Raw genomic sequence first — 27,573 nt, 5'->3', positions numbered from 1 at the left:
GACTATGCGAGATGAGAAGGACAACTTCTGCAGTATTTTTACTTCTGCCACAGGGTCAGTGTCAAACAGTATATGTTAAAAAGTTCAACAGCAATGATTCAAAGTGAATGAAAAGGATGCAGGATTATTATCTTTGAAATCTTTTCAACACCCATTGCAGTTCTAAGTGATACCATATTTGACATTGATAGATTCAGTGATTAGGAGAGCAATATTCACAAAAGGAAAAAAAAAGCCATTGTTACATAACATTATGTGAGAAGGAGGGAAAGGCATGCCAACAGACAGCTTTATCAACTCCTCTCACTGTCCTTCATTTTCACATTTTGTCTATTACTTGTTTATTATACCACTTATTGTAGTACCTTACACCTATGCCTCAGGCGGCAGTTCTTTTTTTATCGGCTGTCTCTGCCTATTTCTCTTTAACACTCTGCACCTTGCAAAAGGCCAATGTAGGTATCCTAGCACCAACTTTTTCCCCAGTGTCCTGTCGGACAACCAAGTTCATAAACTAATGGAACAAGCTTTTAGTCCCCTTTACCAGCAATGGGACCAATTACATTGGATGACTTCTGGAGTCAGACGGATATTGGTTAATGACAAAGACCTGTTACCATCTTCTTTACAGACCATCCAGTACTGGAGTGGGAGGTTTTATAGTTCCAGCAAACTTCTTTAGTGTACAACTCGCTCTAGATGTTCTGAAAGTTTAACCAACAAAAGTTTACTTACATTTTTGCAGTGTAGCTACATGACACAAATTTCATGGGAATTAATCTGATCATTCCCAAAAAGACAAACATAAAAGAACAAAGGAGCACATAAAAGGGAATATAAGAAAGTAGCCCCACACCTGAAACCCATTGTCAAAGTTGTATCCCGAGCAAGCATTCGCCCTCTGATCATGTTGTACAGAGCAACATAAAAAAAGACTTGACTCTGTTTGAAAAGAACAGAGTGTTCGCCAGCCGCTTTGGGTGGCCGTACTTTTTATGCAGGGCACTTCCTTTAAGCTCCCAATGACGAGTGACCCTTGCGTGAAGGGATTCTTAGAGACTAGGTCAGGCTTTTAGAGTCAGGGGAGTTCCTAGTGCATCAAGTCTATCACGCCTGGAAACCAGGCGATCAACTTGTATATTAACAAACCCTCCTAACCCCACATACTCCTTTTTAGGTTCATTTATAATATTGTTTTCTGATCAGCATGGGTTGTTAAGACTTGTTATGATCATTCATCATCACCCGGTGACAAAACAAACCAATGTTGTTGTTTTTTTTTAAAGGAAATCCGCTCATATTGTATGCGCGGATGCAAAGTGACTTCTGAAGGGGACAAAGAGGTGTGAGTTGGTATGCTGTGTGCAATGCCTTAGGAGCAACTGCTTTGACAAAGGAAACCAGACTGTTGACTTCGATTCATAAATCAAATGGGGTCACTGCCTTTTTGAAGACTGAGACTTCACTTCCCACGAGACTTCAACCAACAAACAAGTCAAGTAAAAGAAATAAAATGTAGCTTCTAAGTTTATGCGGATTTCAGTTTTTATTTTTTGCTGTTCTGAAAATGTGCTAGCTTCATATAAAGACTAGTTATACCAATTCTGAAAAGCTAAGAATTAATAAAATTGATAACACTTTATTAAGATTTGTAGTTATTTTGGGCCTTTTCGCTTTTATTGGACAGGAAAGTTGAAAGAGGAGAGAGTGAGGTATGACATGCCGGAAAAGGTCGAGGTCAGATTCAAACCCACTGTAACTGTGACGAGGACTCCACACACAGGGCGAGCAATATAACCGCTAGCACCCTGCAGCAGTTTTAAGAAAACACTGGCACCTTTGATCTGATATTAAACCCAACTGCTATCTGGTTATGTAAACTCACTAAACCTAAATGAATGCAATCTTGACCGATGTTAAAAAAAAAAAAATAATAATAATAAAAAATGGGACTTAAACTGAAGATGAGCCTGTTAGGTGAAATTCCAATTCTAATTTGGCTTAACTGCCATACAAAGCTAATTTTTACCATAGTGCAGCAACTTGCCAGCTCATACAACCTAGGTACTGAGAGTGTCTGCACAAAGGTCAGTTTAAGAGGTCTTTGTTGTTGATTCAGTGCATGTCATGATTTACCACTCTTCTTTATATTCAGTCAAAGGTAAGATTTTGAGCATAAGACCCACAGAGAACTCAATGATTTTTAATGTTGTGTTGATTGGTTAAGCTTAAATTACAATTTGAAACAATGTTGACACGATTTTATCGGATCACACGTGTAACTAAGATTCAATGAATGACAACAAAAAATAATTTTAAAAACATTTAAGGTGAATCACTTAACTATTTATGGACTAATGATAGACTTAGGCTATGTCACGCTGTTGTTGATGCTATATGGAATTTTTTTTTTTTTTTAAACATAACTATTTTAGACGGTGAGCTGTGGATATCCAACTATAATGGTTATTGACGATCTAAGTTCACTCCGCACCGAGCTGAATTTCCCCCGTGTCTCACTGCTCTCTGTACCGTGGTAACGGTGAGGGCTACATTTGTTACCACGTGGCTTCCATCCAAGGAGAGGCGCTCGAGAGTGGACCGCTTGGTGAGTGGGAGCGCAGTCGCAGGTTATCCATTGCCTAGTGCAACTTCTACCATCACTCTCAGACGCCTGGGATCTTCATTAACATAGACGAGAGACTCGACTAAACAAATTCACTCAACGCGAATTCAAATCGTTCCTCTTTTGCCCCCCTCTCTTTCCTTTTTTTTTTCTTCACCCCTCTGGTTAGGATAAACCATCCTGTGTTTTGAAAAGTCAATTGTTGGTGCGCGTCATCGGAGGAGCCAAAAAAAGGGGAGTTTAGTCACTGTTCCATTGTAGATTGGTAAGTACAGAAACAACATATTGAGTGAATTTTGATTTTGTGTATTTTACTTTTTTTTGGGAGGGGGGGATTCTGCATAGGATTCTGGTATTATGCAGCTGACTAAAGTATAGTAGCTAATGAGGGGTTGGGTTGGTTCATTGTAAAGCACGTTGTAACTATATTCCCCAAGTTATTAAGCTGTTTTTTAAGCTTTAAGTATACACTACACTGAGTGAGACATTTTATTTAGAACTTAAAGCTGCAGTTGCATGTTGCAGAAAGCTTGTTTTTTTATATCTGCCCAATCAAACGCCTACTCAGTCATTTCATTTGGACAACATTTATGCACAATGTATTCTTTTGCACTTAATTATGCAAGTCTCCAGTTTAATTAATAATTAATCAAGGTTTACTTTTTCCACTTCACTGTGTGCCTTTTTATTTAGTTTGTTCCAGATTGTGATGCAGTCTAACAATTACTGAGTGGAAATTAATTGGATTTCTTTCATTTTTTTTAGACAGTTCACATTCAAAGACACTGACTTTTAAATGGGCGTGGTTTTGCATGAGTGGGACAGTCCCACTCACATTCAAGTGTCTCCAGAAAGATGCCAATTCTTAGAAAAAAAAATTACGGATCCATTAAAGTTTTGCTTATGAGGTCATCTTTTTAAAATCTTCTGTTTTCTCCCTCTCTCTCACAGCGGGCTGCTGGAGAGTCATGACTGCTGAGAAGAGCGGGCCGGTTATAAATGGTAAACCAGAGGATGGCAAAGACCCGGAAGGGTCCAGTTCCAGTCTGGTCAGGGAATACAATGAGAGGGGCCATTGGAACAACAAGATCGAGTTTGTGTTGTCTGTGGCTGGAGAGATCATCGGCTTGGGCAATGTTTGGAGATTTCCTTACCTCTGCTACAAGAATGGAGGAGGTGAGGAAGTTTCTCTTATCGGTGCACAGGGTCTTCCACACTTACTTCCAAAGAATCAGCAAAAGGTCTGTGTAGGAAAAGTGGGTGACATAAGAGAAACAAGAAATTAAAAAAAAAGATATGTTATCTTGTTTGAAACCTAAAAATATTTCATTTGAAAAAGACACATTCAAGAACAAATATTTACTAGACCTTTTATCTTTAAAGAAGAGTCGGTATCATGTCATCCATAATGCACATACAGTACAACAATTAAAGAGTCCCATCTTTAGACACCATCAGGGAGCTCAGCATGTATCATCCACCTAATTTAAGAAAGTCCTCTTTCAGTGTGTATGAAGTGTGGTAGTGAGTACCTTTATCTCAATGTTTGGAACAGCTCTCACCTGTTTAAAGTAAAAGGTCTTTTAATTCTTTTTGGTTAATTACATGCTAAATATTTATTCTGCCAAACTTCTGTCTGGAGTGTTGATAGTTTATGTTGTGTTTTCTTTTGTATGCGTTCAGGTGCATTCTTCGTCCCATATGTCATCTTCTTCGTATGCTGCGGCATCCCGGTCTTTTTTCTGGAGACTGCCCTGGGCCAGTTCACTAGCGAGGGAGGTATTACCTGTTGGAGGAAAGTGTGCCCGCTGTTTGAGGGTAAGAAACACGCTGACTTTATATTATATAAATGCAGCACATCACGTGCAGATTTTTCATTGTCTTGACCTGTAACTTTTCTATCTTTCTAGGTATTGGCTATGCAACACAGGTGATTGAAGCTCATCTTAACGTGTACTATGTAGTGATCCTTGCCTGGGCCATCTTCTACCTCTTCAACTGTTTCACGACAGAGCTGCCGTGGGCTGGCTGTGGGCACTACTGGAACACAGGTACTGTAGAAGGAGGGATTGGGTGTATAAGAGAGGACGTTCTTCTTGCAAGCAGAAACAAATACGTGTTTGTTTCTTATGAAAAGAAAAGACAAAAGAATTACAGTAGTTCCAAAAGCTGCAGAAATACTGCCAGTACGCTCTTAACAATATCTGATTTTGTTTATGCAGAGAACTGTGTTGACTACTATGGAGAAAATGCTACCAACATCACAAACCCCAATGCAACTTCTCCAGTCATTGAATTCTGGGAGTGAGTAAATATCTGATTTCTCCTTTTTTTCTAACAAGTCTTGTCATCATCATGTCAACTTCATTAGTCCTAATGTAAAACCTCACACGCTCAATCTGCGTGTAAAAATAACCCATTGGTGATCATAAAAAGATGGGGGCTTTCGTCTTACTGGGCATAAAGAATTAATGATGTCTGAATTTGTACGATCATAACACACTGCAATGTTTTGTCAGTTCAGACGTCTACAGCATCTCCAGTCCTTCTTTGATGGTATCGTTTACAGTAATGTGGAAAATCTGAGCTTCTGACACCTCCAGACTGTTTAAATGAACCCCCCCAAGCCTTCCCCCCGATAATTAGTCAGCCCTTTTCATATTTGTGTGTCAACAGGCCCTGGTAGGCCAGCTGTCTCCCAGCTAGAGCCATGTGTGTGGCAGCAGATCAGGCCTTGCCAGTGTGTAATGCTGACCACACTTCCTGTCTTGCTGCCAGTCGCTATGTTTTCACTGCAGGGTCAAATCTCTGCCTTTTTAAACTCAATGTGGCAGGAAAATAGTTCAATAAAATTTGTGTCCCTGTTTTGTGATTAAATAATAATGCAGAGAAGTCTAAATTTATTATGAGAGAGCAATGAAAAAAAAATCCAAAGACATGCCCGAAGGAAATAGCCAAATAGCTGAACACCATGCTGCTGGCAAATACAACTACCAACCAGGCTTTGTTTAATCAATGCCAAGACAAAATGTCATGTTTTACACTGATACAGCATAAACAAACATCATATCAGGAAGTTAAACAATCTGTAATTTGTTTTCTGTGTTAGTCTTCATGTTGGTGTTTAAAATCATCATAATATAATGTCGTCCATCTTAATTCTTTTAAATACTAAAACTCAAATGAATCAAATCCGGACACAATTCTGCTCTTTGAATTCAATGAAGAACATACTGTATATGAACTAACTAAAGCAAACCATAAAAGGATTCATTTTAAGAATAGGAAAACTTTTAAATAAAAATATATAAATTCTGTCTTACTGCTGCATGCAGAAAAATGGATGAGTCCCGATCAATGTAATTCTCGTAGCAAGCTGTTACAATCTTATGTATTTCCAATGAAAACATGTTTTTTTGGTCAAACTAATATAATATATTAATAATAATAATATTAATAATAATAATACTCTGTAACCCTCCTTAATGTACATTATACATGTACATTATACATTAAGGAGGGTTACAGAGTGTTCATGTGAGCAGGTAAAAGATACCTGACTTTCTTTCTCTGAGCTTTAGTTTGAACCAAACTGAACCCTTAAACGTTTCTGGATTGAAAGACTTACCTTCGAAAGTAGCTGAAACAGTATGCATGTAGTGTAACTAAACTATGCATCATCATGCAGCCATAAAAAAGCACATGTAATTCATTTGGGAACAGACACACGTCTATTTACTCACATTAGTGTTCACATCTTGCCCTTCGGACTGACCAGGGAGGGATGGGGGGAGGAGGGGGGGGGGGGGGGGGGGGGGGGGGGGCTGTGTTGGACCTTGCATGTGGCCGGCCACCAGGAACATGTCACCATGATCAATGGCTGGTCAGGAGCTCTGGGGGTGAACTTGGTGGCAAAGATTTGGCAGCAACATGTAGCTCTGTGGTTTAGAGTCTTGCTTCCCATTCTCTGTCACTGCTTTTGACTGGCTGTGCTTCAACAAACAGGAAGTAATCTGTTGATTCACCAATGCCGACAAGCTATGATGTTATAAAGAACATTTAATGTCAGATCTGCAGTATGCTTATACTTGTATAACATAACAATGCTTTTTTGCTCATATGTTCTCATCTAAGGGTGTGCTGTTGTCATAATACCAGGAGAACCACAGTTTTTACTGTTGTGTTGGGCGAAGCCTTATTTTGGATCAAGGCGTTGTGGTTCACTTGTCAGGTCTGCTCCCGAAGATCATTTGGGCATAGGCCTAAACGCTTTTGTCATGATTAAAAAAAGAGGGCTTGAGGGGAGAATGTTCTGCATGATCAACTTGAACAGGTTGATGTCTGTAACAGAGGAGCCAATGTCATTTATGTTGTCCGCCAATGTGCAGTTGTCTCACTATTACATCTTAAATACTCCAAAGAAGTTTGAAGCGTTACAGGATACATAGCAACATGCCCTCCCCTGTGGAATTATACAACAAATTTCATTCATAGCTACAAAGCTGCCTGCTGATGTATGTTTGGATCCCAGTGGGGATGCATCATTCAAAGTGTGCTTAACATATTTCACTGTAAAATAATCTGTGACATCTTGACCACACTGGGTCACTAGAGTAAAGAAGGAGGATTAAATGTCCCTCCATCGCTTCGCCAACTAAAGGAAGAGGTCCACTCATGGAGCAAAATCAGAAGAGACAAGCGACCATAGTTTAGAGACTGCAATTCAGATTACATAATTTACATAAGCAAAACTACATTTCTGTTGGGCAGTGGGCCCATCAGAGAACAAACCCCCACAGAGGCAAACAAGGTGGCGAACAAACACACTTCCTGTTATCAGCCGACACATGAGAAGTGAAATCTTGGGCAGGACAAGTGAAACCAAATGCTATTCTCACATTGGGAAAGACTACATTACTCCACACAAGTGCCTCCATAGTCATACTGTCAAATGTCCGTTTTATGACTATGTTGTTGCCCCATAATCTGTCATTGCTGTGGTCAGCATCAGAGTGGGGATTGGCCATCGATGGTAGTAAAGAGTAGAAGGCTGATAGGCAATCTTAAAAGGTTGGGTGAGGTTGATTTGTCGGGTTGGTTAGTCTCTTTAAGGTTTAGTAAGGATTATACTGCGAAATTGAAGTGACTGTGAGAGACCAAGCAGATACCTGAGACGTCTGTATTCTGCAGAGAAGAACTCTCAGAAGGTGATAAAGTGCTTTTGAACCAGCCTCAAATATGGAATAGCTTTGTTCTCCAATTTAGAAAAAGCATTTGCAATGATTGGGCAACTCACATGACTCTATAATCTAATGTTAATGACTAAAATTACTATGACGTTCTTCTCTTCCTTACTCTTTCTGGTCAACCTTACAGTACTTAACTTGTTTTCAGTTATCAGCCGCTTCGACTCAAGATTATGTGCTCACTCAAATCAGTGATCACAGTGTGTGTTATCTGTGCCCAAATCAGACGTAGAGTACTGAAGATATCAGATGGTATTGAACACATGGGAGGAATGCGCTGGGAGCTGGCTATGTGTCTGGCTCTGGCCTGGTTTATCTGCTACTTCTGCATCTGGAAGGGACCCAAGTCAACTGGCAAGGTGAGAAAGAAACATGCATATTTACGTGTGTGGGGGCTTATGCCAGTGTGAATGTGTTTTTCGTTCCAATGCAAAGAGTAATGTAAAAATAAAAAAATGCATGATGTTTTTACAGCACGAACACACATTTTGGACGTCATCCTGGTATACCATTGTCTACTTTATAATTTGGAAATGTGTATATGCAGCTATACTTTTGCATGCTGTTCTTAACAGCAACAAGATAAGACCCTTTCCATATCTGATCTCCACACAACTCCTTCCTTGCTGCGAATGGAGGAGAAAAGTGTTGTCTGACCCACCCACGTCTACCTTACCTTCTATCACCCTTTCAATTTTAATGTTGTCCTAAAGGCTTTTCTCACAATCTTGTCAAGGACCGTGAGGACTGCGCCTTGCTGTGGTGGCTTAGTGTCTCTTGAAAAAAAAAAAAAAAAAAAAAAAAGGCTTGTCTAGTTCCAGAGTAAAGAGAAAAAACTGTGTGTAAGTAAAAAATAAATGGTTTTGGATTCTACATGACGGGGAAAACAACTAGGCGGTAATGCCTATATCTTCCTGAAGTGTCCTTTGTGTGGCTGTGAAGTAAGAGGGGAGAAGGCTTCTTCATGGCCTGGCTTTAGCAGCCGGTCCAAGATTGATTCCTGTATTCACTGGAGGAAAGGAGAGTGTTCATGAGGAGCATGCAGAGTGTATCCTCAGCCTCCGCCTCTGCTGTCTCTCTCTCTCTCTCCTGCTATTAACCACAGCTCACTTGTGAGAGAGAGAGAGAGGTGCTTTCTTCTCCCTACCATTCAGTACGGACTCTGCTAAGCTGTTTGCTTTTGTTGGTCGTGTTTGCCCGCCATTCTCACATTTAAGCCCTCCTGTTAGATTTACGATGAGGCAGGGGCAAGTTTGACCAGTGAATTTGTGGCGGCTTAAATGTTTACCCGCGGTGAGCTGGAAGGAGCATGTGGAGCATCAAAAGTTCATGGAGAGATTGAATATTGTGCTTTTCATCTCCAGAGAGATGGGGAGAAAGAGAGAGAGAAGTTTAGGACGTGTGATCGTTTTATTTGACAAATTACAGAAGGGATCTTCTGGGCAGGAGACAACTTTTCCCACACTTTTGTTGTAGGCCACCCTAGAATTACCAGAGCTTAGAGGGGGCAGTCTTATTAAGTCACACAGATCCATGTCATTATAATACTACTTGTTTTAGATCTTGTTCTTCTTTGAAGCTTAGATTGGTTGAAAGTACATCCAACTTCAACTGGCATTTCAAATCAGTCCCACTTGTCCCCAAACAGAAATCGAAAACCAGACTTTTTAAAACCTGAAACGGGATTTTCCATTCATGAAACTGCTACTTGCAGTTGTGCAGTAATGTGCACTGCAATGTACAAGTATTTAAAATGTGTATGCATTAATAATTGTGTGCTTAGGTCGATGTGAATGAATGTTCCACTTTATCTCTGTCTAGTAGTACCATTCAATTCATACCATTTCAATGTTGTGAATGAAGTTGTGTGTGTGTGTGTGTGTGTGTGTGTGTGTGTGTGTGTGTGTGTGTGTGTACTCATGCACTCCTGTTGGTGCTTCAAAGAGAAGCACATTTTCCCACACTGCCAGCATCACTCCTCTGGGCTTCTCCTGTTCAAGGGACGGGGCCAGAGGAGCCCTCTTTTCTATTCAGTCTGCTGGCCTGGCTCTGTTCTGTCCTGTTCTGTCCTCAATTGGACTTTGACTGGATGCCAGCAAGCCAGGGGATGTATGTTGCCTGCCTCTGCCTTCCAAGAGGCCAGGGTCTTTGTCCAAGGGCTTTCTTAGAGTCTTGAGATGTAGAGCACAGTTCTGCACAATCTGAATAGTTCAATAAAAAAGGGAGTGTTGGTTTGATGGTTAGCAAGTGCTAGCTACTGTACTAAAGGTATGTGCTATGTTTAATGTATTGAAGTGTTCCACTCATGATGGTCTACCAGATGTGTAAAGAGTGTATATTCATTTCCATATCTTTATATTCTTCCAGATTACAAGTAAACAGGTGGACATTTATTGCAACTTACAAAAGGCTGTGCTGTAGGCTTTGATCCTTCATGCTATATGCTTTATGACTGATGATAAAAGCGTCTATGATGGATGCAATGATATGGTCTGATACACGCTGACCTGAAAACGTAACTGTTAAAAGATGTGTGTATATTTGTAAAGGTATTTATTTCTTAAATACAAATATTGTCAAACATAAACATACAGTATGTTATTTAAAGACAATCTGGAGTTTACTGACATGCTTTCTAAAAAAGAGTGGCTGGGAGTGGGACTCATTGGTTGAGTCAATTGTTTCTCACTCGGAGGGTCAGGGGCTGGGGATTGACCCCCAGCTCCTGCGGCCACATGTCCGATGCGTACTTGTTGCTCCCACTGCTTTATGATGGTGTATAAATGTGTATGAAATGATGAGTTAATACTGATGGAAACTTTATATTGCAGTCTCTGCCCTCAGTGTGAGAATCTGGTGTGAATGATGAGGTGTGGCCTGCTGTCAGTCATCAAAAAGCTAGTAATACACTACACAAGCTCAAGTCCATTCAATCTATATGTAAAGTGTCATAAGATAACTATTGTTACTTGGAACTAAAGATGGATTTATATTATTGGGTTATTTGCTTACTGTCAGCAACTCTTAAGTTTTAGGCCAATTTTAAGATGTATGGTTATTCATAGAGCAAAAGTAAATATTAAGTTACATTTAGTTAAAAATGTTTTAATTCCACGTTTATAGAGACCTGCTTCACGTTAAAGCTGGTGGGGGCCAAAGGAAACTTTAGTTGGATATTGCTCTATACTCTTGACATTGATCTGTAACAGAGCACACATCCCTTTTTATTCATTTTCATCCAAACTCTGTCCTGTATCTGCAAAGCATTACTTGTAAAAGAAAAAATAAAATGAAAGAAAAAAGAAAAACGAGCATTAAGATGTATTATAAGTAACTCAAAGTGTTTATTTCTCTCACTCTGAGCTTTGGTTACTATTCTGACTTATGAATATTTATCCCTACAGGTTGTTTATGTGACAGCTACATTTCCCTACGTCATGTTGTTGGTCCTGCTGATCAGAGGAGTGACGCTGCCAGGTGCATATGAAGGCATCAAGTTCTACCTCTACCCGGATATTTCACGTCTCTCTGACCCTCAGGTAGGCTTTGAACCCTCTGTGTATTTGATACGTCTGGTGAACAGTAAAAATAATCTGTGGTCTAGTGCAACTGAGAAGATGCCACCTTCAGCCAGCCTAGGGTTTTGTGTGTCCCATGCACACATTGCTAACAAAAGAACTGTGTGAAATACATTTTTCAAGTTCGCCTAAGTCTTTACTACCTGTGCTTTTTGTTCATCCTTGAAACCGCTCCTGCTGTACTTAAACCCCTGTCTGTATTATTTTAATTTCCTGAGTTTTGACTACAGTATTTAGCAGCTTAAAACTAATAGATATTATTCCGATTGGTTGAATCCATCAAATTGCCCTGTGCTAAAACTGTAGTTTTTTGGACAGTTTATCCACAGCAGGCAGAAGGCACTAATGTGAAGCAGAAAGGGTCGAAGATACTGGACTCATGAGAAAGAATTAATACCCCTATCTCACCTGTCCGACGCTGAGTAGTTGTCAGAGGGACAGCTGGTGGTGGTGTTGTAACTGTAGTGCAGTGGAATTATTCCATTTTTATAACACATATCCACATTTATGCTCCAAGAGGTAAAAATGAAAACTGTTCATGTGTGCCCAAAACATTTGTTTGCTTGAGCATTTAGGGAAGTACTATGCTAATTTTCCAAATTTTAAGTGGTGCATCTTTGAACATTTATATAATCATTTATAAATCTCTCAGTGTCTCGCTAACTTGACATGGAGCCATTAATGTTATAGCAAAGCTGATACTTGCCTCAATGAGATGATCAAAGGTCAGATAAATAGTGTGCTCAGGATAAGACGCTAATAGAGGTGGTGCATTAACATATAACTCATGATGACAGATACACACACTCACAGTGAGAAGACTCCTTGACCTTGCCTGGAAAAGGCAGACAGCTCGGGTCGCTAAGCAACAGTGGAAAATGTCGGTGGACAGGGTGTCATGACAACCTGAAATGAGAAAGAAAAAGAGTATCAGTTAAAAACCGAGCACAGATCTGAACGTAGTGATGACAGACATTTCTCTACATGTTGAAGGGGTCTAGACGGGACTGGGGTGCGATCGTCTGCATGAACTCTGAACCTTTTTTATTCTGGCAGAAATTAAAATACACAAGGTCAAAATTGTCTTCATTGAATTACGCAGGGTGTTTTTGTTGTGGTATGTAAACTGCAATTGTAAGTAGACACATCAGAAGGTTGCTATTTATTTCCAAAGTCAAGGGAAACATTGTTAACTATTAAATGTTCTTAAAGCTTCATGTCTTGGACATGTTGCTTTAGTTGAATGCTTTCAAAAGATGTCGTCTTTGTAGCTTTTGAGTACTCAAGTCCCTTTTTGAAGCTGGTTTGGAGTAGTGATGTCCTTTTATGTGCAAGCAAAGCAAATGACATCTTCAACAACAAAACAAGAAGTTATTTCTTTATAGTAACTTTTTACGTCTATTCCTGCTGCTCAAATATACACAGGTGGGACTTAATAGTTTTCCAAAATAGATACTGGTCCTTCCCAGCAGAGTGCGTTTTTTTTTTTTTTTTTATCACTTACCAGCTTGTTAGCCAGCCATAGCTGAGAAGATTTAATGGCAACAGGAGTAATTCAAGCAGGTAAAAAAAAAACAATAGCTGACAAGAAATGAGCTTTGCACCTTGTTAAATTAACTCAGGCTGATATGAGTTGACTCCCATTAATGTAATGTCTCCTCTCCTGTCTGAACACCTGCTTAACAGCATTCATTGGGCGAGAGGTCTTGGATGTAATCATGAGGAATATCTTGTCAGTCAGTAAATGTCCAAACAGATGCGCCCGTCTATTTCACACAACATCTCGGGCAAAGGTGTTGGGAACATACAGTACAGTTTCTTGGCACAATTTTTTACTCGGATATAACAGAACATTTACTTTGGTTTACTGTCTGTCAACCATTAATTTTATTCCTATCTATACATGACATAAATTAAGCATTTAAGATTATGATTTGACATCTTATCTCTTATGTAATAGGTGTATTCCACTTGGATAACTGTAGCATCTGCGATTAAAGTTAGAAAAGAGAACAGATAGAGAGTGTACGAGTGCAAAAGAAATGGATGGCCCAACAAAGACACAAACAGAGGCACAGAGAGAGTGAAGGAGGGTGATAAAGCAGCACTGCCGTTTGGCAGAGAAAGACATTACTTCTGACACCAATGTTAAATGAGCTTCCTCAGGGACAATCAGGGCTCTGTTCTGTTTACCAGGCTGTAACAAGTGTGTATGTGTGGCTGTGTGTCAGCCACTCTTTTGACTCTCCCCAACTTCATCATGCCTTCCCTATTCTACTTTTTCCTATACCTTTCTCTCCCTGGCTGTCTCCCGCCTTCTCACCCTCAACCCTTTGCTGTGCATCACCGCCCTCCTCCTCACAACTCACACTTTGCATGCTCATCCTTCCCTTTTATCTTTTTATGCTATAACTGAAAATGATTTTCTATTTGCCTCTTTCACTTCCAGCTATCCAAAGTAATTGGAGAACAAGAAGATAATATTCCTAATTTACCATAACCAAAATAACTTTTGTTATATGTATCAAAGCGATAGATAGATAGATACAGTAGATAGATAGATAGATAGATAGATAGATAGATAGATAGATAGATAGATAGATAGATAGATAGATAGATAGATAGATAGATAGATAGATAGATAGATAGATAGACAGACAGACAGACAGACAGACAGACAGACAGACAGACAGACAGACAGACAGACAGACAGACAGACAGACAGACAGACAGACAGACAGACAGACAGACAGACAGACAGACAGACAGATAGATAGATAGATAGATAGATAGATAATTCAAAGTGTAAAATCCAACTTCTTTAATTGTTTTCTCCTTTTCTTAAATGACTCAATTTCACATTAAAATATATCTAACGTATGATTAATTTATAAAAAAAAAACAGTCAGACATGAGGCCACCAAGAGTGGTTAATTTACAATTAAGAACACTATCTTATAACCAATCCCATCCAGCCTTCTCACAACAGAAATGTGTCCCAGAGCCGCAGTCTCAACATGACCAAACACAAGCTGGCCAAATTAGGCACAACATCAACAAGTGATTCTCTCTGAGCCTGGGCCTTTAAGATTTCCCTACGCTGTGCGGGCATCAGCCGAGGGTGAACTAAAGGGAACATTAATGAACATTAGGAGAGAAAGGCCTGTTCTTCCACAGGAACAATCATGTGTTTGTGAGGTCACAGAAGTTACCGTGGTTACTCCCAAGAGGGAGAGAAGACCGTGCGTTTGTTAATTGTTTCTCGGTGGGGAAATGAGATTAGTAGCTGAATAGTGATGTGAGAGAGTTTTCAAAGAGCCATGCTGCATTAAGTTTGAATTCGCTAGGACTCCATGCTATCCTGCAGGTTCTGTGGACCTGTACTCAACAAAACTAGTTTTCACAAGGAGCATTTTACTACTGTCTTGGTGAACAATCTTACATTTGTAAAAGTACATGAAGCCTTTCAATAAGATAACAGAGACTGGATCCATTTAACTTAGATTTAAAAGTGAAGAAGAGCTTGTATTTTACTTGTCTGTATGAAACATCTGCAAAAAATATGAAAATGTGTAGTTGCGCATTGAACCAGGGATCTATCTATTGATGTTTCACTTGAGCACAGTGTATACTGGGACAAGCTGCAACCCTAAAGGGAATTAAACTACTGCAGGAAGTAAGAAAATAACTAAGAACCCTCGAAGAATTTCCATATTTTGCAGATTATAATGTCAATGATCGTAGATTTTGTAATACAAGAGAAAATTGCCACTGCAGCATCACCCAATGGTCTGTGTTCCCTCTCTCACCCCTTTTTGGAGCCTAGACACAGGAAGCTTAGCCCAAAATATACCCAGCATTATGGAAGACTTTACTAAAAGTATGACAATGAGTTAAATAATTGGCTGTATTAAAGAAGACTTCAAACAAAAGTGGAGTTCAGACCACAAACTCATTAAGGAAATGTTTACTTCGAAAAAAGGCTTTATTTACTATTTAATTTTTATGCCATTGAACTTCTTTTTGCAAACACACAAGTCTCCCTCTGATGGTCCATTTAGGTTTACAGCACTTTAACACTGAAGCGAACTGAAATGTTATTGCCTTTTTGACATCATGGTTAGGGGACTACAGATGAAAACTAGCCTTCTAGCTAATTCTGCCTTTTTTAACCATGTGTAATCATCTGTTTTATGAAATTGCACTGCCCCATTTTAAATAAACTAATACTAATACCACCACTTCTTACACTCACTAAACTGGTCAGATGTATATAGCTACCCCGCATAGGAATGTACTGACTTGTTATTTTAGCTGACGGTTACAGACCAGCAAGTCTTCTCTCACAGGATCTAAATGACAAATAATATTATTGTATCTCAATACCCTTAAAACATCGGCCGCACCAAACAATGACTCTGAAGAGAATTTTCCAGTCTACTTTTAGGATGTTAATCTATGATTCATGCTGCGCCTCTCGGAGGGGAAGAAAAACGCTTCAGTTGAGCCATAATTTAATTACAAAACCACTGAGATGATGAAAATCAGGTAGATGTAGGGTAGCAAAAAAAAAAGTGTGGTTTCATTGGCAGATAAAAACTCACCCAATGACTTGTCTCTTTGAATAATGAATGTGCTTCAAGGGCAATTTGCAAAAACGGCTCTGATATTTGTGGAACATTTTGTTTCTGTTTTATGGGTGATTTCTTGATATCATAGTACACATCAGAGAATAGTTCTTAAATTTCCACCTTAAATGGGTGCAAAAGAACCTTGGCAGCGTTTGACACCATGTGGCAGTGTCTGAGATGTCGAGTAAGTGAGGGTTCTTTTTCCTTGCTTTTGTCTCTTGTCTTCTTGGCCCTCATTCAAATGCTGACTACCTGGTGCCATTCAAGCCCATAGGATAGCAGGGTGTCTTTAATTCCTTGAATGAGTACTGCAGCATTGGCAATATTTATAGATAGAAATAACAGGTTCTTTTCTATTTATTGGGTTAATTATTTAATTATTTCATGTCACATGTCTCACGACTGAGTTCAGGCGCGGCGCCTGAAAAATGTAAGCCCTGTAGCTAAATGTCTCCAGTGTAGAAGTGATAATTAAACCAGACGCTATAGTTAAAGATAACAAAACTATGAAAAATTAAATAATGTTCACATAAGAAACATTGTATGTGTGCATTGCTTTTTTTTAAATTGGGGTTTGATCAAGGAACAACTTTGTTGGAAGATGCAAAATGTTTTATTGTTGTGGGCTGGGCCGACTGGTTAAAATGCTTACTTTCTACATGGAAGTGACAGCAGACTCATCTCATTGCACATGAAGCTGTTTTAGTCAGGACTAGTTAGGACTAAAGGAAAAGAAACTTATTCTGTGTCAATTTATATCCAATGTAAAGCTCCGAGCTAACAAAAGTGCGCTAACATGAGCATGCTAACCCAACAATGCAGGCCACAGGCAATTGCAGCCTGAGCCAAGAAAGTCGCTTGCACCTCAGTTTTTCGAATGTGAGGAAGGGAGTGTTTCACCAGTGGAGAACGGAAGCTTTTATCATGGCAGAGGTGCAGGAAAGATTTGTTTTGGTTTCATTCTGATGCTCAAGGGTGACATCTCCTGGATCAAACAGTCACGTATTTTTCTTTTAAGCAATCAATCGAAAACATCAATGGAGGACATATAATTTAGAATTGTCTCAGGTTTTATGCCAAGGAGTTTTAAAGGAGTCGTGTTGCTGGTCAAAAGCCTTTATGTAGGTTGTTAATACATATATTACAGATAGTTGATAGTTGTCTACCACATGTACGGTTTATGATTTTTTTCCAGGTATGGGTGGATGCTGGAACCCAAATCTTCTTCTCCTATGCCATCTGCTTGGGTTGTCTCACTGCCCTGGGAAGTTACAATGCCTATAACAACAACTGCTACAGGTGAGTTTAGAGTATGGATACTACAAGACTGGTAATAATTAACGCAGAAAAATAAGTACACTGTTGTCATATGTATTACTAAAAACACTGCATAACAACAAATACAAAGATTTTACAGAGGAAGGAAAATTATTAATAAGACTGGATTGATTGGCACATCATTTATGATCTTCATTTGTTTCTCACACAACATTTACATGGAAAAGATTTACTGAAGCATAAAGTGTCGGTTGTCATTAGTGTAAGGTTCTTGTTCTCTATGTTTTGCTTAGGGACTGCCTCATGCTGTGCTGTCTAAACAGCGGCACCAGCTTTGTAGCAGGTTTCGCTATCTTCTCTGTGCTGGGTTTTATGGCCTATGAGCAAAATGTTCCCATCGAGGCTGTGGCAGAATCTGGTAAGAGAAAAATGATCATGTTTTCCATCAAAATCTAAATAAAAAACCAACAACTTCCATACCTGTAATATGGCTCTACATTTTATCCACATCTGCATATACTTAAGAAAGCTTGGCAGAAACGTTCCCTATTCTTCACATTGGGATAAAATGGTTAAATGTAACCAGTTACATAACTTCACCTAACTTAGACTACCCCATAATGATTTATTTATGCCTTTATGAATGATTTAGTGAATATGGCAGAGTGAGAGATTTGACATATTTGTATTTGCTCATGGGGAGGACAGAGCTTAATGTTTCATATCATGTGTAAATGTTACCTTATCTCATCATATCTATGTCCCCATGGAGAATACGATGTAACGCTTTCTTTGTTATGCTCTCACGTTTATTGTGCTTTAACGTCTATTTTGTTTTGTTTTTAGGCAAGTTTGATCGAGCAAATACACAACAATCACTTGTTTCTATTGCTTTTATCCTGCTCACATCCTTATTATAGTATTTCAAAGCAATTATCCGGTCTCATCAGCCGTAAGAATTAGGAACTATCTGTTAAACTGGCAAAAAAAAAGAAAACTATAAAAAAAGCTCAAAGACAAAGAAGAATCGTGAAATACAAGAAAGACCATAGATACTAATTAAACAGAACAGAATATTTAATCGTAAACATAGCTTCAAGTTCCTCCAAATGTTATTAATGACCATTCAAATGAATAAAAATAATACTAATCTATAAGATCCCTGTTTGTTTGACCCACCAAAACCCTGCCATTACAACAGGAGTACTTTAAACTAAATTGCTATGTACAGCACTGATATTCCTGTTGATGCTTTGTGTTGCAGGTCCTGGTCTCGCATTCATTGCTTACCCCAAGGCTGTAACTATGATGCCTCTGTCTCCACTCTGGGCCTGTCTTTTCTTCATGATGCTTATCTTTCTCGGTCTGGATAGTCAGGTAAATATTTCCATTTGAATTTAAAAAGTTCTAAAGTTTGGACTGTTGGTAGAAAAAGGTATACTCAATGTTTTGGCTGATGTAACATTTCAACTTTTCAACAGTTTGTCTGAACTGAACATGTGACATAATGTTGCAGAGTGTCTTCTTTTTAGAATTGGAAGTGTTAAAATCTGTTTTTTTCCCCCCAGTTTACTGAGTTGAAAGTATGATTATGTATCAATTGGATCTTTTTTCTCTAAATTTTGTTAGTTCAATATTTGGACCTTGAATTTAATATATTATGTAGAGTTTGATGATGTTATCACAACTGATAACTGTCCTGGATGGACGAAAGAATGGATGGATGGAATCATCAATAGATGTAAATTCTGGGAAATTGAGAATGAAGCGTGTCTTGAGCTCATAATAATGATCTATATTTAAAAAATGTTTGAATTCAATCCAGGCTCTGTAATCAATCAAGAAGAAAACAGTTTTCCCACAAAGAGAATTAACTTTTCATTTGATTCATTTTGCAGTTTGTGTGTGTGGAGAGTTTGGTGACTGCTGTGGTGGACATGTACCCAGAGACCTTCAGGAGAGGTTATCGCAGAGAGCTGCTGATTCTGGGCATGTCCATAGTCTCCTTCCTCATAGGACTCATCATGTGTACAGAGGTAAGACTCAGCTATTATTAGAGATCAAGATAAAACAAGTCAACCCATTAGTACAGTTCTTAAATTATATGATGTGTGGTAAAAAAAAAATGAAGATGTTTTAAGAGAGCAGAAATCTAAATAATACGAACTCGTTCATCGGCTCATCCAACACAGAGAAAATGGAGATAATGGAGAAATGGAGATCGCATTATTAGTTTAAGGAAGTCAAAATATACCAATATTACATTTATTTGATGCATTGAAAGGATAACAATTGCAGGGCCAATTAATACAAGTTTACAGAATATAACAGCTCATCAATTTAATGTAACATTCGCCAAAAGCCATGCCCACTTTATTTTGTTGGTTGAACAGATACCGGTACAAATAAAAGACAATGATGCATCTGTTCACCTGTTCGTCCTTCTCAGAGGGGGGAAGTGAGGAAACTGTTGCCTGTTACGTTTTCCTTTTAAGATGACATTTTTTCTTAACTTTCACATCGTGTCTCTGTCTTTTTTATTTCTATGTAGACATGTCATCATGGTTGTCATTGTCATCATCCCAATCATCATGGCCATCATTTCTACCTCCTGTTCACATGTCTGGGATGAAACCCAGCCAGGTATATTGTAGATAAGCAGTCAGTAATCTAACTCACAAAAGTAAAGGCAGACTGTTACATTAAAATGATTGCATATTTTGATTATGTGGTCCAACCCTGTCTCCTGTTATATTGAAAGACTTCCAGTAAATGATAAAGGTCTGTGTTAAGTTACACATCCAGAACTTCTTCTTAACGTTGAAATAATGGAGTAGAAACCTCACACTATCAAGAAGTTCTGTCATCCACTAAAAGCTTCTCATGTGTCTATATTCCCTTCTGTCCACTCACCTTCACCGTTAATGCGTTTCACTCTTCCAGGGTGGTAATAGCCATGAAACAGGAGAAAGGGTTTAATGCAATATTAAAGCACAGTACTTACTTTGTTACGGACTTCTGCATTGTCTATTCAGCTGACCTCTGTTTGTCATCACCCATTCACATCTGTGTCACCCATGTTGAAGAACTGCCAATTGCTGCCTCTGCTTTTACTTTCAGCTCTACGTTGCACTCTGAACACTTGAGTCTTTTCTGCTGCCAAAGAGCCATCATGAATAAACTAGAGTAGGATTAAGGCAGCAGTAGCTCAGTCCGTAGGGACTTGGGGTGGGCCGGTTCAAGTCCCGATGCAGACCGAAATATGGAAGTTGGTCTGGTTGCTGGAGAGGTGGCAAACCCCTTTTCGAGCAAGGCACCGAACCCCTCCCTGGGGGCAGCCGAGGGGGAGGGTATTTTCTTACCAGAATTCAACTTGTGATGCCACAAACTTGAAACTGAGCATTTTTCTCTGTGTGGTAAGACTAATGCAGACAAATGACTGGGTGGGTTTATTTCAGATTTTGTGGGTTAATAGACACTCAGGTTACCCACATATATGTTCAAAAACCTTGTAAAAGTGGATTTTTTAATAATATGTCCCCTTTTAATACATGGCCTTAGGTCCTACGTGTGCATGTGTGTGATTTAGGCCTGTGTGTGAGAAGCATGTCTCTACAATAACAGAGTGCAAACCACAATTTTCCCCTAGGGGATTAATGAAGTGCATATAATGGAAAAAAAAATCACAGTTCAAAAGGTCCTCCAAGAGTGTAGTTCAATACCAGGCTAAAGAATGGGCATGAAGACAGTCTCTGAGACATTTTGATGATATTTTGAACTGTTTACGGGGAGTTCAGAGCTGTGATGTAACCCTGCTCTCAGATTCATGTGAGGTTTTATTTATGATAAACCTTTTAGTGGAAGCAGAACGATCAGATAAGTTGTCTTGAGTGGAGGTAGGATATGGAAGAGTGTCTGTAAAATGTGAGCACCAATCTTGACATGAACTAATGGATTCTTTTAAAGCATTAGTATGTAATGACAAAAGGGAATTTCCATGTTCACTTTAATGTTGAGAAGAAGATTAATACCAAGCTTGCACAGTATTTAAACTACGTCATGTCAGTATGCTTAGTTAAGCATAATTTTACAATTTACACAAAACATAGCATGTTTATATCCATAACCTTAAATAAAAAACCTTAAACCATAAAATGCTCCTAAATGGTCTTGACTGATAAGGACATATGTAAAGGATATAGGAAATAAGTTCATTATATTGCACATTATAGTATTGCACAGAGGCCGACAGTACAGATGAAAAACAGTAAAACATGGTTAATGCTGCTTGCTCAAAATTCTCTACTGCAGCCTTTCATTTAAAAATGTTTCAAATGTGTCACAGCCATGATGTAATGTATAATGTATAGCCATAATCTAAGATAACTGTGTGTAGACTTAACATGCAATAACAAAATACTAATAAGACAACATAGTGTATAGATGGTTTGTTATGAACACATTTGCTGGCAATAACTACATACTCATAGCCGCCAGAGTTAATGATCTGTGGTCTATTCAGGGGAAAATCTCTGTTAATGTAATAGAGGCAATAATGCGGCCAGTCTCTGACAACCAAATCAAACACACCTTATTCCCTTCATAATCAATGTGATCTAATCACATCTGATGCTTAAATGTCTGTCACAGAAAACTGACACCTGTCTCATCCTATCAGGGAGGGATGTATGTCTTCCAACTGTTTGACTCTTACGCTGCCAGTGGGATGTGTTTGCTGTTCGTGGCCATATTTGAGTCCATTTGTATCGGCTGGGTGTACGGTAAGACAGCAGTCTCGAGTTGAAATGTTACTAATATGTTGAGATATGTAATATGTAATATGTTAATGTTATGGAACTTTATTTCTCATCCTTGTCACCACAGATAACAGTAGATCCACATTTAAATAAAAACACATTTTAGACATCTTCAGGAAAGGTTGTTGCACAAACATTGTGCCATGCTACAACATCCCTCCTGCAATCGTATTTCTTCCCTGCCCTCTGCTGGAGAATGGTTTTATATAAATTTCTGACTCCCTTACTGTAATACAAGGCACACAATTGTTTGTAATCAGAAATGTTGTCATCAGAGCAGTTTGAATGATTGCCATTTTGTATTTTTCTTCAACAAACAACACACTTTTTTTTTTCTTCAAAATTCCCAAAACAAATGGAAAACACTTTTGGTCCTGTCTATAAATATGATCACATTTATTCAACTGTCTGCCTGATTTAAGCAGCATTTGATACAAAATACTAATTAAGTTTTAGGTAAGGGATGTTTCATATCAGCTCTGTCTCTCTTCAGAGAGTGTCACACTAAATGTTGTCCATGTGTAGTGGCAGCTCTATGACAGCCTCATACTGTCAAAATACATCAATCATGGCATTACTGTGATGATACATGCAGAAACTCTAAGTCTTGATATTTTCATTTCAGGTAGTGACAGATTCTACCAAAATATTGAGGACATGATCGGCTACAAACCTGTCTTCTTTATCAAATGGTGCTGGATGATCCTGACCCCGGGCATCTGTGCTGTGAGTCTCACTGTGGACTCAAAAGCAAGAGCAGTAGTAGCATTACAGATTGCAAACACTGTTTCATGAACAAAAATAAGCATTTAATAAAGGACAGAAACTTTCAGGAGATTCCTGTCTGAATCAGTCATATTGATTGAGTTTCATATAAAGAGCAGATTACAATTTTGGGATGATAGTGTTACATTTAATGATGGTTCTTCCTGTAAAGATAATGTCTTGCTATGGAGGTTTCATTTAGCGTGTATGCCTACAATATTCTGTTGTTGGGTAAAGTTCTTATTGAAGCATCGAAAATATTGAAAACACTTAAATTATACATTTACACCAACATTACCACACCTACTTTAAATTCCTCTGTTCCAAAAAAACGGTATTTCTTTTCACAGTGTAAATAAAATGTATAAATGGCATTTTATTTCTGTATGCTGCAGGCCATTTTCCTGTTCTTCCTAATTAAATACAAGCCTCTGAAGTACAACAACGTGTACACCTACCCAGACTGGGGCTACGGTATTGGCTGGTTCATGGCTATGTCCTCAATGGTCTGCATTCCTCTTGGGATGATCTATATGATCTGGAAGACTCCTGGAACTTTCTCCGAGGTAAAACACACAAGATCTTACACATTTCACAAGTGGTCTTTTACCTAAGGAAAAATGCCACACAGTTGTAGTTGAATGACATATAGTAATGCTCAAGTGTTATCAAATGTAGCTTCTTTTTTTTTTTTATTGTCACATAAAACAAAAGATTCATAAACACACGAGTACAGTAATTACAAAATATTTCAGGTGAACCCTTGAGCTTTAAAACTGAACAAAAATGTCCTTGATTCATTCCAGCCATTGAGCTTTCCTTCTTTTAAACGTTTTAATAGTGGTTTCACATAGATCATAGACTACTTGAAAGACGTACATAAGAGGTAAACAGTGTCCTTTCCACCATTATTTTCAGGGATTTCCTCAATATTTATGATGAGAACAATGTCACTAGGGCAGTTTAGCAAAAATGTTCTTGTGTTTTCAAAAAATATAGCAGAATGATATTCTATAGTCCAAATGTAAAGTGTGGCAAACATTGTCAAAATGTATTGTGTTCTGTAATGTATTCTCTGGTTAAATTAACTGTCGACCATACTACTTGCATTACACCTGAGCAGTATTTTCCTCACTCCAAACTGCAATGGACAGTTTGATATGAGATTTTGTTGGGAACAATCAGACTTTTACATAGACGAACAAAGGTAGTGGAAGTAGATCATAATTGTTAATCAAGGGGTTTTTTCAAGATAAATGCAGAGATGAATTTTATTAGTAAAGGTCCTTTTCAAGTTTAAATACTTCTTAGAGCTCCCCAAACACCTGGCTGTTTCTGTGTCTGTAGCTTTAAATGCAAATGAACTGTCAGACCACACCCCTCTCTGATATGCACTCAGGAACAATCATACTTGTGCCACCTAGACCCTTATGAAGGAAAGGAGTATAAGGAATCCAGCTGTAGTATCTCTCACAGCTGATTTTCTAAGAGGGATTGCATCAAAGTTGGAAGATCTCCCATCATTTCTCAAAGGAGAGTCAAATAAGAAAATTACCAGTTTGTGATCTTTGATGTCAGTAGAGTAGCCTTTGATTGACCTGAGTAGAGGGATAGCAATCATGCCGCTGCTTTCTGGACCATTTGTAGAGGTTTGAGTGTGAATGCAGGAATCCCTGCCAATAGGGTGTCGCACGTGTCAAAAGAGCCTGTATCAGGCCTTGTACGTGCTCTGGAGGGCTGACTAGGGCATAACATGACCTAGCAATCAAGACCACGTTACCTATGGTTTCAAGGCAGACTTTGTTGATTTAAGTTTAGTCGGTCCAAGCTAAATATGGATCTGTTGTGTGAAGGGACTGGCCGGGATGATATGGTGCTCATTCTCTGAAAGGTTGAGCTGAAGGTTGTGATCTTTCATCCTTGTATAGATGGTCAAATCAGGCATGGTCAAATCAAAATGGAGGCTGATCTGGATCAAATAATAGAAAGAGCTTGGTATCCACAGCATAGCAATGGCTTGAGATTATAAGCATGCAAATTGTATTATTTTATTTGTCAACAAACTAATGTTCTGTATATGTTTCAGTTTCCATTCATTTTTGTTGATGCTTTCTTCTGGCTCCTTTCAAAGTCTATAACTTCATGAATAAAAATGTACCTTTTTAAAGCTGCTTATTCAAGTGGCATTGTTTTGGTACATTAAGAGATAACCTCTTTTCTCTCAATCCTCTCTGCAGAGAATAAAGAAGCTGACAACTCCAAGCCCAGATCTTAAAATGAGAGGGAAACTTGCTGCTCTGAGCCCTTATGCTGCCAATGATGCCAAACTCAAAGTTGATGGGAAAGTATCCACCATCTCGGAGAAGGAGACACATTTCTAACTGACCGCCCACCTGACCAATCAAGCTGCCTGTGGACTTCACAATAAGTCCAGCTACGGAAAACCACTACGAACAACTACATAATCCAACACAACACAAAACTGGAGAAGAAATAAATGACTGGGAGTTTGTTCTGTACAAAAAAAGGAAACAAGTTATCACATTATTATAGTCTGCTTCTGTTTTGCACAAACTTTGATAACACATTTGTTGTTTTCAGCTAACATTGCGACTAAAGCAGCTGTTTCTTTCTATTCTAACCATTAATATTTTAAAAACTGTTTGAAAAAGTTGTCCTGGTACCTTGTCAGTATTGTTCACACTAGTATTGTGGCCTCTAGACACTTGAGATGTGTTGTAAAGGCTTACAGTGATTTTCATTGGCAAAGTGCTGTGCCTCTCTTGTAGGTACTAGGTACCCAAATGTGACTAAGATGTAGCAGCTTGAGGACCATTCTACATAGTTTCCTTGTGTTGAGAGGAACACAGCAATGCATTTTACTAGAGGAGGGTATACCCTAAACATAAGTTGTACATAGAAATACATATACATGGGTATACATATTAGCCAGTCGTGGCTGTGAGGGCTATCATGCATTTTGGAGCCTTAGGTTATTCTTGGTCACTTGAAATCAATGTTATTGCTTAGCAACATAAGCAAAAGAAATGCGTATTGGATGTAACTGAATTATACTATGATGTTGTTGATCATCTTGTTAAGATATATTGGGTCTTTGCAGGCTTTTGTCACTTCCGTAGTACCAATGCGAGGGGATTTTACAGTAATATTGATTGACGGAAGAAAGTAGTCCAAAGTTGAAATAGTCTCTGAACCCATTTCCTTCAATGATGGTCATCTTCAATTTTACATCTCCAGTTTTTTGCTACGCATGTACACATGTCCGCAAATAGTGACTCGCAGGCCGAGTCTAAAAACCCACCTCTCTCTCCTCTAGCTGCCCTCCTATAAGTCGTGGCTCTCTGTCATTTCACAGTAATTATGCTGAGCCTAACGCAGAATGACAGACAGACGTGTGCCCCCCCCCCACCCCCACCAGGATTTTTATTTCTCACTCCGCCTGTAGCGAAGGGATGGACGTCGATCAAATGAGTGTTTCAAAACCAATCTGTCTGCTCCTCCCCTCTCTTTTTATTCTCTCTATATGTCCCCTCCTCTCATTTCTCTCACTGTCCTCATCTTCATCCTCTCCTTGTCCCCCCTCTCAGTGTTTGTTCTGTCTTTGGCTTCTCTTTGTCACATAGGGTTTGAACAATAGTATAGCTAGGCATCATATGATGCAGCTGAATGGTTTATATATATTATCACAGACCTTTGCATAAGAGATAGTCTGGCTACTGATCAATGCTTCTGTGACCTTTCTCCTGACATTGTAAACCTCACTGAAAAACAATTACATCTTGTTATGATATTGTCTGTCGTCATGTTGGGGTAGGGGACCACAGTCTGTTGTTGTCATACATTTAACTAAGAGTCAGTGAGCTGGTCTCATTGTTAATTGATCAATCTCAGTCAAAAACAGCCCATCAGCACTCCAATCAATCCAAGTTTTCCTACCTCCCTTTCTTGCTTGCTTTGTTCAACTTTCTCACTCCCCTTCCCTTTTCCCTTCTCTTCCCTTTGTCCTTGTTTCCTGATGAAAATGCAATCAGAGGAATGCATCGGAGGGGATGAACTCAAATTTCTCTCTTTACAGTTTTCCAGGAGGAGGCAAAGAGAGCAGATAAAGAAATAAGGGGTTGATGAGCTGAGGATGTGTGTGATCGAGAAAGTAATGAGGGATATCGAGGAAGTGATTAATGGCCGAAGCCCCTCCTGTCTAAGCTGTGACATCCTCTTAAACATGTGATTGGTCCCTCCGGTTTTGATGCATTATGACATTATCACCTCCTCACTGATGTTAGTGCAAGTTTTAAGTCCTGTGCATCGGAAACATATAGCCTGCTGTTTAACACTGATCATGTTGATGTACATTTTTACATCTCTTTTAGGAACCTGTGGTCTTGAGATGTCTTGAGATGAAAAATGTTTTAAAAATTGCTATATTAAAAAGAATACATCCTATGTTTTGACTTTTGATATGGCGCTCAAAAGATCTTGTTATAGAAATATAATGAAAGTTGTTTTACTGTTCTGTACTGTTCTACACATTTTGGTATTCACAGGACACATGAACTGTCTGCTTACTCATTTTTAAGAATAAATATTAAAAACGAAATAAGTAAAGAATCA

At 38.8% G+C, this 27,573-nt stretch overlaps 1 protein-coding gene across 1 annotated transcript; it reads left to right on the top strand.

Annotated features, from left to right (window-relative positions):
- The first annotated feature begins 2,604 nt into the window (after positions 1 to 2,604).
- slc6a11b (solute carrier family 6 member 11b) lies at positions 2,605 to 27,573 on the top strand. Its single transcript, XM_079342122.1, has 15 exons — positions 2,605 to 2,891; positions 3,578 to 3,802; positions 4,310 to 4,444; positions 4,537 to 4,677; positions 4,849 to 4,930; positions 8,099 to 8,231; positions 11,277 to 11,411; positions 17,277 to 17,380; positions 17,653 to 17,777; positions 18,624 to 18,736; positions 19,258 to 19,395; positions 22,038 to 22,140; positions 22,802 to 22,902; positions 23,337 to 23,507; positions 25,179 to 27,573. Exons 2-15 carry the CDS (start codon positions 3,595 to 3,597, stop codon positions 25,320 to 25,322), a joined length of 1,833 nt encoding a protein of 610 aa, XP_079198248.1. The 5' UTR covers positions 2,605 to 2,891; positions 3,578 to 3,594; the 3' UTR covers positions 25,323 to 27,573.

The sequence above is a fragment of the Symphodus melops genome, assembly GCF_947650265.1.
Source record: "Symphodus melops genome assembly, chromosome: 4".
Taxonomy (NCBI): domain Eukaryota; kingdom Metazoa; phylum Chordata; class Actinopteri; order Labriformes; family Labridae; genus Symphodus; species Symphodus melops.
Note: the sequence above shows the minus strand (reverse complement) of the source record. Positions and strands in the feature narration are given on the sequence as shown.

Coding starts and splice junctions, on each gene's coding strand:
- slc6a11b (XM_079342122.1), top strand. CDS start 3,595: ATGACTGCTGAGAAGAGCGGGCCGGTTATAAATGGTAAACCAGAGGAT. Junction 4,445..4,536: donor AGTGTGCCCGCTGTTTGAGG/GTAAGAAACACG, acceptor CTATCTTTCTAG/GTATTGGCTATGCAACACAG. Junction 19,396..22,037: donor GACTCATCATGTGTACAGAG/GTAAGACTCAGC, acceptor TCATCCTATCAG/GGAGGGATGTATGTCTTCCA.